Genomic DNA, 14,541 nt, shown 5'->3' with positions numbered 1-14,541 from the left:
CTAATCCAGCACGCACGCACTGCGCCTACACGCTAATCCAGCGCGCACGCACGGCACCGCTAATCCAGCGCGCACGCACTGCACCGCTAATCCAGCGAGCACGCACTGCACCGCTAATCCAGCGCGCACGCACTGCACCGCTAATCCAGCGCGCACGCACTGCACCGCTAATCCAGCGCGCACGCACTGCACCGCTAATCCAGCGCGCACGCACTGCACCGCTAATCCAGCGCGCACGCACTGCACCGCTAATCCAGCGCGCACGCACTGCACCGCTAATCCAGCGCGCACGCACTGCACCGCTAATCCAGCGCGCACGCACTGCACCGCTAATCCAGCGCGTATGCACTGCACCGCTAATCCAGCGCGCACGCACTGCACCGCTAATCCAGCGCGCACGCACTGCACCGCTAATCCAGCGCGCACGCACTGCACCGCTCCTAATCCAGCGCGCACGCACTGCACCCACACCGCTAATCCAGCGCGCACGCACTGTACCCACACCGCTATATCCAGCGCGCACGCACTGCACCCACCGCTAATCCAGCGCGCACGCACTGCACCCACACCGCTAATCCAGTGCGCACGCACTTCGCCTACACTGCTAATCCAGAAGAAGAGACCTGTGAGGTTTGGATAGCACGGTACAAGTGAAGAACAGACCTGTGAGGTTTGAAAAGCGATGTGCCTGTGAGGTTTGGAAAGCTCTGCACATGTGAAGAAGAGACCTGTGAGGTTTGGGAAAGCTCTGTACATGTGAAGAAGAGACCTGTAAGGTTTGGAAATCTCTGTACATGTGAAGAAGAGACCTGTGAGGTTTGGGAAAGCTCTGTACATGTGAAGAAGAGACCTGTGAGGTTTGGGAAAGCTCTGTACATGTGAAGAAGAGACCTGTGAGGTCTGGAAAGCTCTGCACATGTGAAGAGACCTGTGAGGTCTGGAAAGCCCTGTGTATGTGAAGAGACCTTTGAGGTTGGGAAAGCTCGGAACACGCTACACGTCACACGCTACACGTCACACGCTACCACTTGTAGCTGCATTCATTAATAAGCTTGAGAAAGACGTCCCCGACATTGCGCATTAGATCAGTAACTCCGACATGTGACGCCATCTTGGACTGATGCTAAAAACAACCTCTAGCGCGCTGAACCGGAGGCGCAGGATCAAAAGGCAGTGATTTAACCCCGTAACTGCCTCGATACACACTCCCAAGATGGACATGTAAAGCAGCAATACCCCCGACCTTACACCCCCCACCCCCCTTTTCCTTTTATTGGACCCGGGGAGTCCTCCAGAGCTAATCCCCAGGATTTTCAACAGCCGTCCAATAGGAAGCTGCAATGTTGCAGCTTCCTAATGGCATGCGATTTGGTGGCCATTTTGTTTCCCCTGGAGGGAGATTTCAACCCGGTAAGTGTCTCGGGAACCTGGAAGGGGATGTGCAGGGTGACCCCGTGGTATCTTACCTTGATAAAGGCCTCGTAGACGTTTAACATGGTGAGGTGGTCCCTTCCTCCACTGCAAATTTCCGGTGCTCTCTTGTCTGAGGTCAAAAAGGGACATGTCAAAGTCGTGAGTGCATTACAAGGGCAGGGAGGCCCCACCGCTGGCAGGCAAGGAGTTAATCTGGTCGTTGTTAACCACTTGTTGGTATACGAAGTTTATTTGGGAAATGTACTTCCACCCCCCCCCCTTCCCCCTCTAGTTTTCTGACGTAGTCCGAGTTTGACCCATGAGCTGACACTCACCGCCAGGGATTTCTGGTTTGGCGGCAGCACAAAGACGTTCTGTATCTGCATCATGGCGGCGATGCTCAAAACCTCGGCGGAGCATCCGAAATTCGCTGCGGGTACGAGAGAGGAGAGAGAGTGGGGGGCGGGAGAGAGGAGAGAGAGAAGGGGAGAGAGGAGAGAGAGGAGGGGAGAGAAGAGAGAGAGGGAGGCGGGAGAGAGGGGAGAGAGTGGGGTGTGGGAGAAAGAGAAGGGGAGAAAGAGGAGGTGAGAAGTGAGGTGAGAAGGGAGGGGAGGAGAGAGGGGAGAGAGTGGGGGGAGGAGAGAGGGGAGAGAGAGGAGGGGAGGAGAGAGGGGAGGGGAGAGAGGAGGGGAGGAGAGAGGAGCGGAGGGGAGGAGAGAGGAGGGGAGAAGAGAGGAGAGAGAGTGGGGGGCGGGAGAGAGAGTGGGGGGTGGGAGAGAGGAGAGAGTGGGGAGAGAGGAGAGAGTGGGGGGCGGGAGAGAGGGAGGGGAGAAAGAGGAGGTGAGAAGAGAGGGGAGAGAGCGGAGGAGAGAGGGAGAGAGTGGGGGGCAGGAGAGAGGGGAGAGAGTGGGGGCGGGAGAGAGGAGAGGGGAGAAAGAGGAGGTGGGGAGAGAGGGGAGAGAGTGGGGGGAGGAGAGAGGGGAGGGAGAGGAGGGGAGAAGAGAGGAGGGGAGGAGAGAGGAGGGGAGGAGAGAGGAGGGGAGGAGAGAGGAGGGGAGGGAGAGGAGGATCCTTATCAGACACAGACACCTTACTGTACAGTATGCCGGAACAATCTATCACTAATACAAGTTACACATGCCAGGGGAACTGCACTGCTCCAAAAAAAAGGTTATTAAACTTTATTCCAGAATTAAAAACCTAATGTGACTTCGTTTCACACACCCCCAAAATAAAGGAAATCACAACAAAATGGGAACATACAATTATTAAAACGCCGACCAATCCGTAAAAGCACATCCCATCTACACCGACATAAAGCATGAGCAGCCATGAACAAAAAATACAGCCGCTCAATCCTCGCCACCATTACGCTGCACTGTATAACAGTACCAAGTATGTCTACCCTACCGCCTTGTAGAAACACACGCCTTGCTATAATATCCCCCGGACGCGTCCCCCTCCCTCCCCCCCAAAGACTCACCCGACTCCAACAGCATCTTGGCAAACATTGGGTTAAGGGGGAACTCAGCCATTCTCACCCCGAGCGGCTCCGTCAGGCGGCAGTGTTTATCCAGACCTGGCAAGGGCGGCACAGACTCTTCCGTTACGGGGGGGGAAAGGGGGGAGCAGAGGGTAACTCCCCCCCAAACCCTCACCCCTTCTTTCCCCACATCCTCAACAGCAGCCCGGGAGGCACCCTGGACACGCAGGGCGTTCAGCGCCGGGCAAGAGAAACTTCACCAAATGAACCCCAATCAGCCCCGGGGACCCCCCCTTAATCCGGAGATACTTACCTCCGTAGTAGGTGCTAGTAGCCGCTCCGGCTAACTACCTGGGGTTTAAAAGTTTAAAGCTCCCGCGTCACGAGGACCAATAGGAAGCCAACGACATCACGGCTTCCTATTGGCCCGCAGGGCGCGGGGAGTGTTGAAACGCGCGCTGTTTTGTGAACCCTGCTAGCCGAGCGGGGTGGCTTCCCGGCATCCCACCACCGGGATGTAAGTATCTCGGGGGGGTCCCCTGGGCTGAAAATAACGGGGTTCAGCTCCCGAGACCCGCAGCTTCGACCCCATGTTAAGAAAACGTACACATCAGCATCAGGCAGACGCTGCAAACGGTTCTTTACGTGTTCTGCTCCATTGCATGCAAACCCTTTGCTTGTCACCGATACCAACGCCTCGTGCTTTCTGCGGGGATTCTGCGCTTCGGTTAACGGAGGGCAAGCAAAAAATGGCTGCTTGCTGCGCAGGTCGTTTATGTTGCTGCAAGCTATTCGTTCATTGGACGTGGCGGGGTTTATAGGGGGTTAAACCAGGGGCGGCCAACTCCGGTCCTCAAGGGCCACCAACAGGTCAGGTTTCCAGGATATCCCTGCTTCAGCACAGGCGGCTCAATCAGTGGCTCAGTCTTTGACCGACTGGGCCACCTGTGCGGAAGCGGGGATATCCTGCAAAACGGACCTGCTGGTGGCGCTTGAGGACTGACGTTGGACAATGACTGACCCACCTGTGCTGAAGCAGGGATATCCTGAAAACCTGACGGTGGCCCTAGAGCACTGGAGTTGGCCGCCCCTGGGTTAAACGCATTTAATAAATGAGCGAAATCTCAATGCAATGTAAATAAAAGTGCGCAGCGACTGCTTAGTTATTCAGAGGGGGGCTTAGGGGGCATTCACCCCACAAATAGGAGAGTTTGGGGGTGGGGGGGAGGTGATGACTGATGGGGATGAGTTGGTAGGGGAATATTAAACGCTCTTAGGACAAACTTAAGGCTAAACCCTAAATATGAGAGAAGGGCGAGGATCTGATGGGGTGTGAGGTGTTACAGGGGGGAGGAGGGGGGCCGCGGGGGTCTTATCTGCCGTCACATTCCAGGGCTCTGTGACGGTATAAAGGGGCTCGCGGATCAGAGACGTGAAACAAGAGCGCTAACCTCCCAACGCGTACAGCAGCTCCAAGGCCTGGACCATCGACTGCGCCGGGGGAGGCTGGGAGGGGAGAGAGAGGTCATATCGTCACATAGACAGGTAATAAGAGAAAACAGGGGCGCAGTCACAGACACCTTCTGTGTCACTGTGTCACCCTGCGGGGGGAGGGACAGACGCATAGCTCCCTTCTGTCTGTGTCACCTTGTCACCCTGCGGGGGGAGGGACAGACTCATAGCTCCCTTCTGTCTGTGTCACTGTGTCACCCTGCGGGGGGAGGGACAGACTCATAGCTCCCTTCTGTCTGTGTCACCCTGTGGGGGGAGGGACAGACTCATAGCTCCCTTCTGTCTGTGTCACTGTGTCACCCTGCGGGGGAGGGGCAGACTCATAGCTCCCTTCTGTCTGTGTCACTGTGTCACCCTGCGGGGGGGAGGGACAGACTCATAGCTCCCTTCTGTCTGTGTCACTGTGTCACCCTGCGGGGGGAGGGACAGACTCATAGCTCCCTTCTGTCTGTGTCACTGTGTCACCCTGCGGGGGGAGGGACAGTCTCATAGCTCCCTTCTGTCTGTGTCACTGTGTCACCCTGCGGGAGAGGGACAGACTCATAGCTCCCTTCTGTCTGTGTCACCCTGCGGGGGAGGGGGAGGCTCATAGCTCCCTTCTGTCTGTGTCACTGTGTCACCCTACTGGGGAGGGGGAGGCTCATAGCTCCCTTCTGTCTGTGTCACTGTGTCACCCTGCGGGGGGAGGGACAGACTCATAGCTCCCTTCTGCCTGTGTCACCCTGCGGGGTGAGGGACAGACTCATAGCTCCCTTTTGTCTGTGTCACTATGTCACCCTGCGGGGCGAGGGACAGACTCATAGCTCCCTTCTGTCTGTGTCACACTGCGGGGGGAGGGACAGACTCATAGCTCCCTTCTGTCTGTGTCACTGTGTCACACTGCGGGGGGAGGGATAGTCTCATAGCTCCCTTCTGTCTGTGTCACTCTGCGGGGGGAGGGACAGATTCATAGCTCACTTCTGTCTGTGTCACCCCGCGGGGGGGAGGGACAGACTCATAGCTCCCTTCTGCCTGTGTCACTGTGTCACCCTGCGGGGGGAGGGACAGTCTCATAGCTCCCTTCTGTCTGTGTCACTGTGTCACCCTGCGGGAGAGGGACAGACTCATAGCTCCCTTCTGTCTGTGTCACTGTGTCACCCTGCGGGGGGAGGGACAGACTCATAGCTCCCTTCTGTCTGTGTCACTGTGTCACCCTGCGGGGGAGGGACAGACTCATAGCTCCCTTCTGTCTGTGTCACTGTGTCACCCTGCGGGGGGAGGGACAGACTCATAGCTCCCTTCTGTCTGTGTCACTGTGTCACCCTGCGGGAGAGGGACAGACTCATAGCTCCCTTCTGTCTGTGTCACTGTGTCACCCTGCGGGGGGAGGGACAGACTCATAGCTCCCTTCTATCTGTGTCACCCTGCAGGGTGAGGGACAGACTCATAGCTCCCTTCTGTCTGTGTCACCCTGCGGGGGGAGGGACAGACTCATAGCTCCCTCCTGCCTGTGTCACTGTGTCACCCTGCGGGAGGGAGGGACAGACTCACAGCTCCCTCCTGCCTGTGTCACTGTGTCACCCTGCGGGGGGAGGGACAGACTCATAGCTCCCTTCTGTCTGTGTCACTGTGTCACCCTGCGGGAGAGGGACAGACTCATAGCTCCCTTCTGTCTGTGTCACTGTGTCACCCTGCGGGGGGAGGGACAGACTCATAGCTCCCTTCTATCTGTGTCACCCTGCAGGGTGAGGGACAGACTCATAGCTCCCTTCTGTCTGTGTCACCCTGCGGGGGGAGGGACAGACTCATAGCTCCCTCCTGCCTGTGTCACTGTGTCACCCTGCGGGAGGGAGGGACAGACTCACAGCTCCCTCCTGCCTGTGTCACTGTGTCACCCTGCGGGGGGAGGGACAGACGCACGGCCCCTGCTTACCGACAGGAAATGGAAGCGCAGCACGTTGTCGATGCCGAGCGCTTTCAGCTGCAGGATCACGGGCCCCAGGTTACTGCGCTGCATCTCCGGCACGGTGGAGGGCGGCAGCCTCTGGAAGTCTTCCTCTGAGGGAACAACAGGAGCGTGAGGCTTACTGGGCCAGATCACACAGCGCCACCTTCCCCTGGGTCAGTACAGCCACCATTAGTAACAATTTAGAAGAATATTTAAGCCATTTGGGACGCGGTTTACGTTTCCGCAGCAGCCAAAGTGTTTGGCGGGGTTTCCCAATCTTTACCTAGAATCTTCTGTGATGACGTGAAAACAGGGCCGGTCAACTTCAGTCCTGGGTTAGTGACAGGGTGGGTGGGTGGGATGGTGGGTTAGTGACAGGGTGGGTGGGTGGGATGGTGGGTTAGTGACAGGGTGGGTGGGTGGGATGGTGGGTTAGTGACAGGGTGGGTGGGTGGGATGGTGGGTTAGTGACAGGGTGGGTGGGTGGGATGGTGGGTTAGTGACAGGGTGGGTGGGTGGGATGGTGGGTTAGTGACAGGGTGGGTGGGTGGGATGGTGGGTTAGTGACAGGGTGGGTGGGTGGGATGGTGGGTTAGTGACAGGGTGGGTGGGTGGGATGGTGGGTTAGTGACAGGGTGGGTGGGATGGTGGGTTAGTGACAGGGTGGGTGGGATGGTGGGTTAGTGACAGGGTGGGTGGGTTAGTGACAGGGTGGGTGGGTTAGTGACTTATGGTGGGTTAGTGACAGGGTGGGTGGGAGTAATGGTGGGTTAGTGACAGGGTGGGTGGGTGGGATGGTGGGTTAGTGACAGGGTGGGTGGGTGGGATGGTGGGTTAGTGACAGGGTGGGTGGGATGGTGGGTTAGTGACAGGATGGGTGGGTGGTATGGTGGGTTAGTGACAGGGTGGGTGGGTGGGATGGTGGGTTAGTGACAGGGTGGGTGGCTTTGATGGTGGGTTAGTGACAGGGTGGGTTTTAGTGACAGGGTGGGTGGGATGGTGGTTTAGTGACTGGGTGGGTGGGTTAGTGACTGGGTGGGTGGGTTAGTGACTGGGTGGGTGGGTTAGTGACTTTTAGTGACTGGGTGGGTGGGTGGGATGGTGGGTTAGTGACTGGGTGGGTGGGATGGTGGGTTACTGACTGGGTGGGTGGGTGGGATGGTGGGTTAGTGACTGGGTGGGTGGGATGGTGGGTTAGTGACTGGGTGGGTGGGTGGGATGGTGGGTTAGTGACTGGGTGGGTGGGTGGGATGGTGGGTTAGTGACTGGGTGGGTGGGATGGTGGGTTAGTGAGGTTAGTGGGTTTCAGCCTCTAGGGGGGGGGGGTGGTAGCCGGGGAAGGGAAAGCCGGGGGAGCGGGCTCTGGGGGTGAGAGCCGGAGACCGGAGAGAGCCGGGGGCAGCGGCCTCGGGGGGGCGGGGGGCATGTGTGTTTGTGACGTCACCCCACCCCGCAGGCCAATCACAGCGTGAGCCGCCACCAACCACGTGACCCGCCGCAACCAATGAGCAACCTCACACACAACCAAACTTTCAGTTTGTATATAATATATATATATATGTATATACAGGTAGTCCTTGTTATCCAACGTTTCACTTTACAACGAATGGCACATCCAACGCTTTACAATGCCACCCTACGGGCCGTTATCCGACGCTCACCGCCGCTGATTAACATGGGACTCACTTTACACCGGTGTCACTATCCAGCGCTACTCCCAGAACGGGTTCCGGTGGATAACCGAGGACCGCCTGTATATATATTTTAGTTTGGAGCTTACTAAGACTGTGTATGTAGCAATGAAATGTCACATTGTCACGCCCTCCCTGCCCGTGGCTGCCGGGGAGATCGCCTGGAGCCTCGCGGGACGCTCCCCGAGGCCTCAGGGAGGGACCGTCCCTTGTAATGACCCTGAACACATGTGTAAGTAATGATCACACAGAGCCCCGCAGGTCCCCCCGGCGGTGAAAGGGTTAAGAGGCAGGGCAGGGTGAGCGGGGAGGGCCCGGGGAGAGGTGTTATTATTTGAAATATTATAGGGGAGGGGTGGGGGACAGTTTGTTAACAGCTGCCAGTTTTCAAAAGTCGCCAGGTTACACACCTTAAAAACAAGGGAGGGGGGAGATTGGGGAGGGGAGAGGGCGTGAGATGTTCATTCATCAGACTACAAGGAGTATGTATACACAGCAAGCGGCTGCGGCCTGGAGGGGAGGAGGGGGAGGGAGAAACATAGGATGGAAAGGAGGGGGGAAAAATAGAGGTGAGGGAGAGACAAAGATGGGGGATAGAGGGGGTGAGAGAGAGGGAGAAAGATGGATAAGGAGGAGAGAGGGAAAGAAAGATGGAGGAGGAGAGAGGGAAAGAAAGATGCTGAATCTGTCCCAGCGTTTCTCCTGCTGAAATCCCTCTCCTGGCTTCCTATTAAATCCTGAATTACTTACAAAATTACCCTCCTCTCTTTTAAGGCTATTCCCCCCTCTGCCTTCCTTACATCTCCTCCAAATATCTCACTATACCCTCCTCTGCCCCTCCCCCTAGTCTGGCACTATACCCTCCTCTGCCCTCCTTACATCTCCTCCAAATATCTCACTATACCCTCCTTACATCTCCTCCAAATATCTCACTATACCCTCCTCTGCCCTCCTTACATCTCCTCCAAATATCTCACTATACCCTCCTCTGCTCCTCCTTACATCTCACCCTAATATATCACTATACCCTCCTCTGCCCCTCCTTACATCTCACCCTAATATCTCACTATACCCTCCTCTGCCCCTCCTTACATCTCACCCTAATATCTCACTATACCCTCCTCTGCCCTCCTTACATCTCCTCCAAATATCTCACTATACCCTCCTCTGCTCCTCCTTACATCTCACCCTAATATATCACTATACCCTCCTCTGCCCCTCCTTACATCTCACCCTAATATCTCACTATACCCTCCTCTGCCCCTCCTTACATCTCACCCTAATCTCTAACTATACCCTCCTCTGCCCCTCCTTACATCTCACCCTAATATCTCACTATACACTCCTCTGCCCCTCCTTACATCTCACCCTAATATCTCACTATACACTCCACTGCCCCTCCTTACATCTCACACTAATCTCTCACTATACCCTCCTCTGCCCCTCCTTACATCTCACCCTAATCTCTCACTATACCCTCCTCTGCCCCTCCTTACATCTCACCCTAATATCTCACCATACCCTCCTCTGCCCCTCCTTACATCTCACCTTAATATCTCATTATACCTTCCTCCGCCCCTCCCCCTAGTCTCGCACTATACCCTCCTCTGCCCTCCTTACATCTCCTCCAAATATCTCACTATACCATCCTCTGCTGCTCCTTACATCTCACCCCAATATCTCACTATGCCCTCCTCTGCCCCCCTTACATCTCACCTTAATTTCTCACTATACGCTCCTCTGCCCCTCCTTACATCTCACCCTAATATCTCACTATACCCTCCTCTGCCCCTCCTTGCATCTCACCCTAATCTCTCATTATATTCTCCTCTGCCCCTCCTTACATCTCACCTTAATATCTCATTATACCCTCCTCTGCCCCTCCTTACATCTCACCCCAATATCTCACTATGCCCTCCTCTGCCCCCTTACATCTCACCTTAATATCTCACTATACACTCCTCTGCCCTCCTTACATCTCACCCTAATATCTCACTATACCCTCCTCTGCCCCTCCTTACATCTCACCCTAATATCTCACTATACCCTCCTCTGCCTCTCCTTACATCTCACCGTAATCTCTCACTATACCCTCCTTACATCTCCTCCAAATATCTCACTATACCCTTCTCTGCCCCCCTTATATCTCACCTTAATATCTCACTATACGCTCCTCTGCCCCTCCTTACATCTCACCCTAATATCTCACTATACCCTCCTCTGCCCTCCTTACATTTCCTCCAAATATCTCACTATACCCTCCTCTGCCCCTCCTTGCATCTCACCCTAATCTCTCATTATATTCTCCTCTGCCCCTTCTTACATCTCACCCTAATATCTCAAAACACCCTTCTCTGCCCCTCCTTACATCTCATCCCAATATCTCACTATTCACCCCTCTGCCCCTCCTTACATATTACCCTATCTCACTATACTCTCCTCTGCCCCTCCTTACATCTCACCCTAATATCTCACTATACCCTCCTCTGCCCCTCCTTACATCTCACCCTAATCTCTCACTATAACCTCCTCTGCCCCTCCTTACATCTCACCCTAATATCTCTCTATACCCTACTCTGCCCCGCCTTACATCTCACCCTAATATCTCACTATACCCACCTCTGCCCCTCCTCACATCTCACCCTAATATCTCACTATAACATCCTCTGCCCCTCCTTACATCTCACCCTAATATCTCACTATACCCTCCTCTGCCCCTCCTTACATCTCACCCTAATCTCTCACTATACCCTCCTCTGCCCCTCCTTACATCTCACCCTAATATCTCACCATACCCTCCTCTGCCCCTCCTTACATCTCACCTTAATATCTCATTATACCCTCCTCTGCCCCTCCTTATATCTCACCCAACTCACCCTAATATCTCACTATACCCTCCTCTGCCCTCCTTACATCTCCTCCAAATATCTCACTATACACTCCTCTGCCCCTCCTTACATCTCACCCCAATATCTCACTATACTCTCCTCTGCCCCCCTTACATCACACCCTAATCTCACTATGCCCTCCTCTGCCTCTCCTTACATCTCACCCTAATATCTCACTATACCCTCCTCTACCCCTCCTTACATCTCACCCTAATCTCTCACTATACTCTCCTCTGCCCCTCCTTACATCTCACCCTAAACTCTAACTATACCCTACTCTGCCCCGCCTTACATCTCACCTTAATATCTCATTATACCCTCCTCTGCCCCTCCTTACATCTCACCCTAATATCTCACTATACCCTCCTCTGCCCCTCCTTATATATCACCCTAATATCTCACTATGCCCTCCTCTGCCCCTCCCTACATCTCACCCTAATATCTCACTATACCCTCATCTGCCCCTCCTTACATCTCACCCTAATGTCTCACTATACCCTCCTCTGCCCCTCCTTACATCTCACCCTAATGTCTCACTATACCCACCTCTGCCCCTCCCTACATCTCACCTTAATATCTCACTATACACTCCTCTGCCCCTCCTTACATCTCACCCTAATATCTCACTATACCCTCCTCTGCTCCTCCTTACATCTCACCCTAATATCTCACTACACCCTCCTCTGTCCTCCTTACATTTCCTCCAAATATCTCACTATACCCTCCTCTGCCCCTCCTTACATCTCACCCTAATCTCTCACTATACCCTCCTCTGTCCTCCTTACATTTCCTCCAAATATCTCACTATACCCTCCTCTGCCCCTCCTTACATCTCACCCTAATATCTCACTATACCCTCCTCTGCCCCTCCCTACATCTCACCCAAATATCTCACTATACCCTCCTCTGCCCCTCCTTACATCTCACCCTAATATCTCTCTATACCCTACTCTGCCCCCCTTACATCACACCCTAATCTCACTATGCCCTCCTCTGCCTCTCCTTACATCTCACCCTAATATCTCACTATAACATCCTCTGCCCCTCCTTACATCTCACCCTAATATCTCACTATACCCTCCTCTGCCCCTCCTTACATCTCACCCTAATCTCTCACTATACCCTCCTCTGCCCCTCCTTACATCTCACCCTAATATCTCACCATACCCTCCTCTGCCCCTCCTTACATCTCACCTTAATATCTCATTATACCCTCCTCTGCCCCTCCTTATATCTCACCCAACTCACCCTAATATCTCACTATACCCTCCTCTGCCCTCCTTACATCTCCTCCAAATATCTCACTATACACTCCTCTGCCCCTCCTTACATCTCACCCCAATATCTCACTATACTCTCCTCTGCCCCCCTTACATCACACCCTAATCTCACTATGCCCTCCTCTGCCTCTCCTTACATCTCACCCTAATATCTCACTATACCCTCCTCTACCCCTCCTTACATCTCACCCTAATCTCTCACTATACTCTCCTCTGCCCCTCCTTACATCTCACCCTAAACTCTAACTATACCCTACTCTGCCCCGCCTTACATCTCACCTTAATATCTCATTATACCCTCCTCTGCCCCTCCTTACATCTCACCCTAATATCTCACTATACCCTCCTCTGCCCCTCCTTATATCTCACCCTAATATCTCACTATGCCCTCCTCTGCCCCTCCCTACATCTCACCCTAATATCTCACTATACCCTCATCTGCCCCTCCTTACATCTCACCCTAATGTCTCACTATACCCTCCTCTGCCCCTCCTTACATCTCACCCTAATGTCTCACTATACCCACCTCTGCCCCTCCCTACATCTCACCTTAATATCTCACTATACACTCCTCTGCCCCTCCTTACATCTCACCCTAATATCTCACTACACCCTCCTCTGTCCTCCTTACATTTCCTCCAAATATCTCACTATACCCTCCTCTGCCCCTCCTTACATCTCACCCTAATCTCTCACTATACCCTCCTCTGTCCTCCTTACATTTCCTCCAAATATCTCACTATACCCTCCTCTGCCCCTCCTTACATCTCACCCTAATATCTCACTATACCCTCCTCTGCCCCTCCCTACATCTCACCCTAATATCTCACTATACCCTCCTCTGCCCCTCCTTACATCTCACCCTAATATCTCACTATACCCTCCTCTGCCCCTCCTTACATCTCACCCTAATCTCTCACTATACCCTCCTCTGCCCCTCCTTGCATCTCACCCTAATCTCTCATTATATTCTCCTCTGCCCCTTCTTACATCTCACCCTAATATCTCAAAACACCCTTCTCTGCCCCTCCTTACATCTCATCCCAATATCTCACTATTCACCCCTCTGCCCCTCCTTACATATTACCCTATCTCACTATACCCTCCTCTGCCTCTCCTTACATCAAACCCTAATATCTCCCTATACCCTCCTCTGCCCCTCCTTACATATTACCCTATCTCACTATACCCTCCTCTGCCCCTCCTTACATATTACCCTATCTCACTATACCCTCCTCTGCCCCTCCTTACATCTCACCCTAATATCTCACTATACCCTCCTCTGCCCTTCCTTACATCTCACCCTAATATCTCTCTATACCCTACTCTGCCCCGCCTTACATCTCACCCTAATGTCTCACTATACCCTCCTCTGCCCCTCCTTACATCTCACCCTAATGTCTCACTATACCCACCTCTGCCCCTCCCTACATCTCACCTTAATATCTCACTATACGCTCCTCTGCCCCTCCTTACATCTCATCCTAATATCTCACTACACCCTCCTCTGTCCTCCTTACATTTCCTCCAAATATCTCACTATACCCTCCTCTGCCCCTCCTTACATCTCACCCTAATCTCTCACTATACCCTCCTCTGTCCTCCTTACATTTCCTCCAAATATCTCACTATACCCTCCTCTGCCCCTCCTTACATCTCACCCTAATATCTCACTATACCCTCCTCTGCCCCTCCTTACATCTCACCCTAATCTCTCACTATACTCTCCTGTCCCTCCTTACATCTAACCCTAATATCTCACTATACCCTCCTGCCCCTCCTTACATCTCACCCTAATATCTCACTATACCCTCCTCTGCCCCTCCTTACATCTCACCCTAATATCTCACTATAACATCCTCTGCCCCTCCTTACATCTCACCCTAATATCTCACTATACCCTCCTCTGCCCCTCCTTACATCTCACCCTAATCTCTCACTATAACCTCCTCTGCCCCTCCTTACATCTCACCCTAATATCTCACTATACCCTCCTCTGCCCTTCCTTACATCTCACCCTAATATCTTACATCTCACCCTAATCTCTCACTATAACCTCCTCTGCCCCTCCTTACATCTCACCCTAATATCTCACTATACCCTCCTCTGCCCTTCCTTACATCTCACCCTAATATCTCACTATACCCTCCTCTGCCCCGCCTTACATCTAACCTTAATATCTCACTATACCCACCTCTGCCCCTCCTCACATCTCACCCTAATATCTGACTATACCCTCCTCTGCTGCTCCTTACATCTCACCGTAATATCTCACTATACCCTCCTCTGCCCCTCCTTACATCTCACCTCAATATCTCACTATGCCCTCCTCTGTCTCTTCTTACAT

The 14,541-nt window shown here is 53.6% G+C and overlaps 1 protein-coding gene across 1 annotated transcript in view; it reads right to left on the bottom strand.

Annotated features, from left to right (window-relative positions):
- DHX35 (DEAH-box helicase 35) overlaps positions 1-14,541 on the bottom strand; it is an 80,840-nt gene that overhangs the window by 49,257 nt on the left and 17,042 nt on the right. Inside the window, 6 exon segments of the mRNA XM_075571207.1 lie at positions 1,467-1,510; positions 1,513-1,543; positions 1,749-1,843; positions 2,897-2,992; positions 4,348-4,402; positions 6,321-6,445. Coding sequence (XP_075427322.1) covers positions 1,467-1,510; positions 1,513-1,543; positions 1,749-1,843; positions 2,897-2,992; positions 4,348-4,402; positions 6,321-6,445 — 446 coding nt within the window.

The sequence above is a fragment of the Ascaphus truei genome, chromosome 15 (assembly GCF_040206685.1).
Source record: "Ascaphus truei isolate aAscTru1 chromosome 15, aAscTru1.hap1, whole genome shotgun sequence".
NCBI classification, from domain to species: Eukaryota; Metazoa; Chordata; class Amphibia; order Anura; family Ascaphidae; genus Ascaphus; species Ascaphus truei.
Note: the sequence above shows the minus strand (reverse complement) of the source record. Positions and strands in the feature narration are given on the sequence as shown.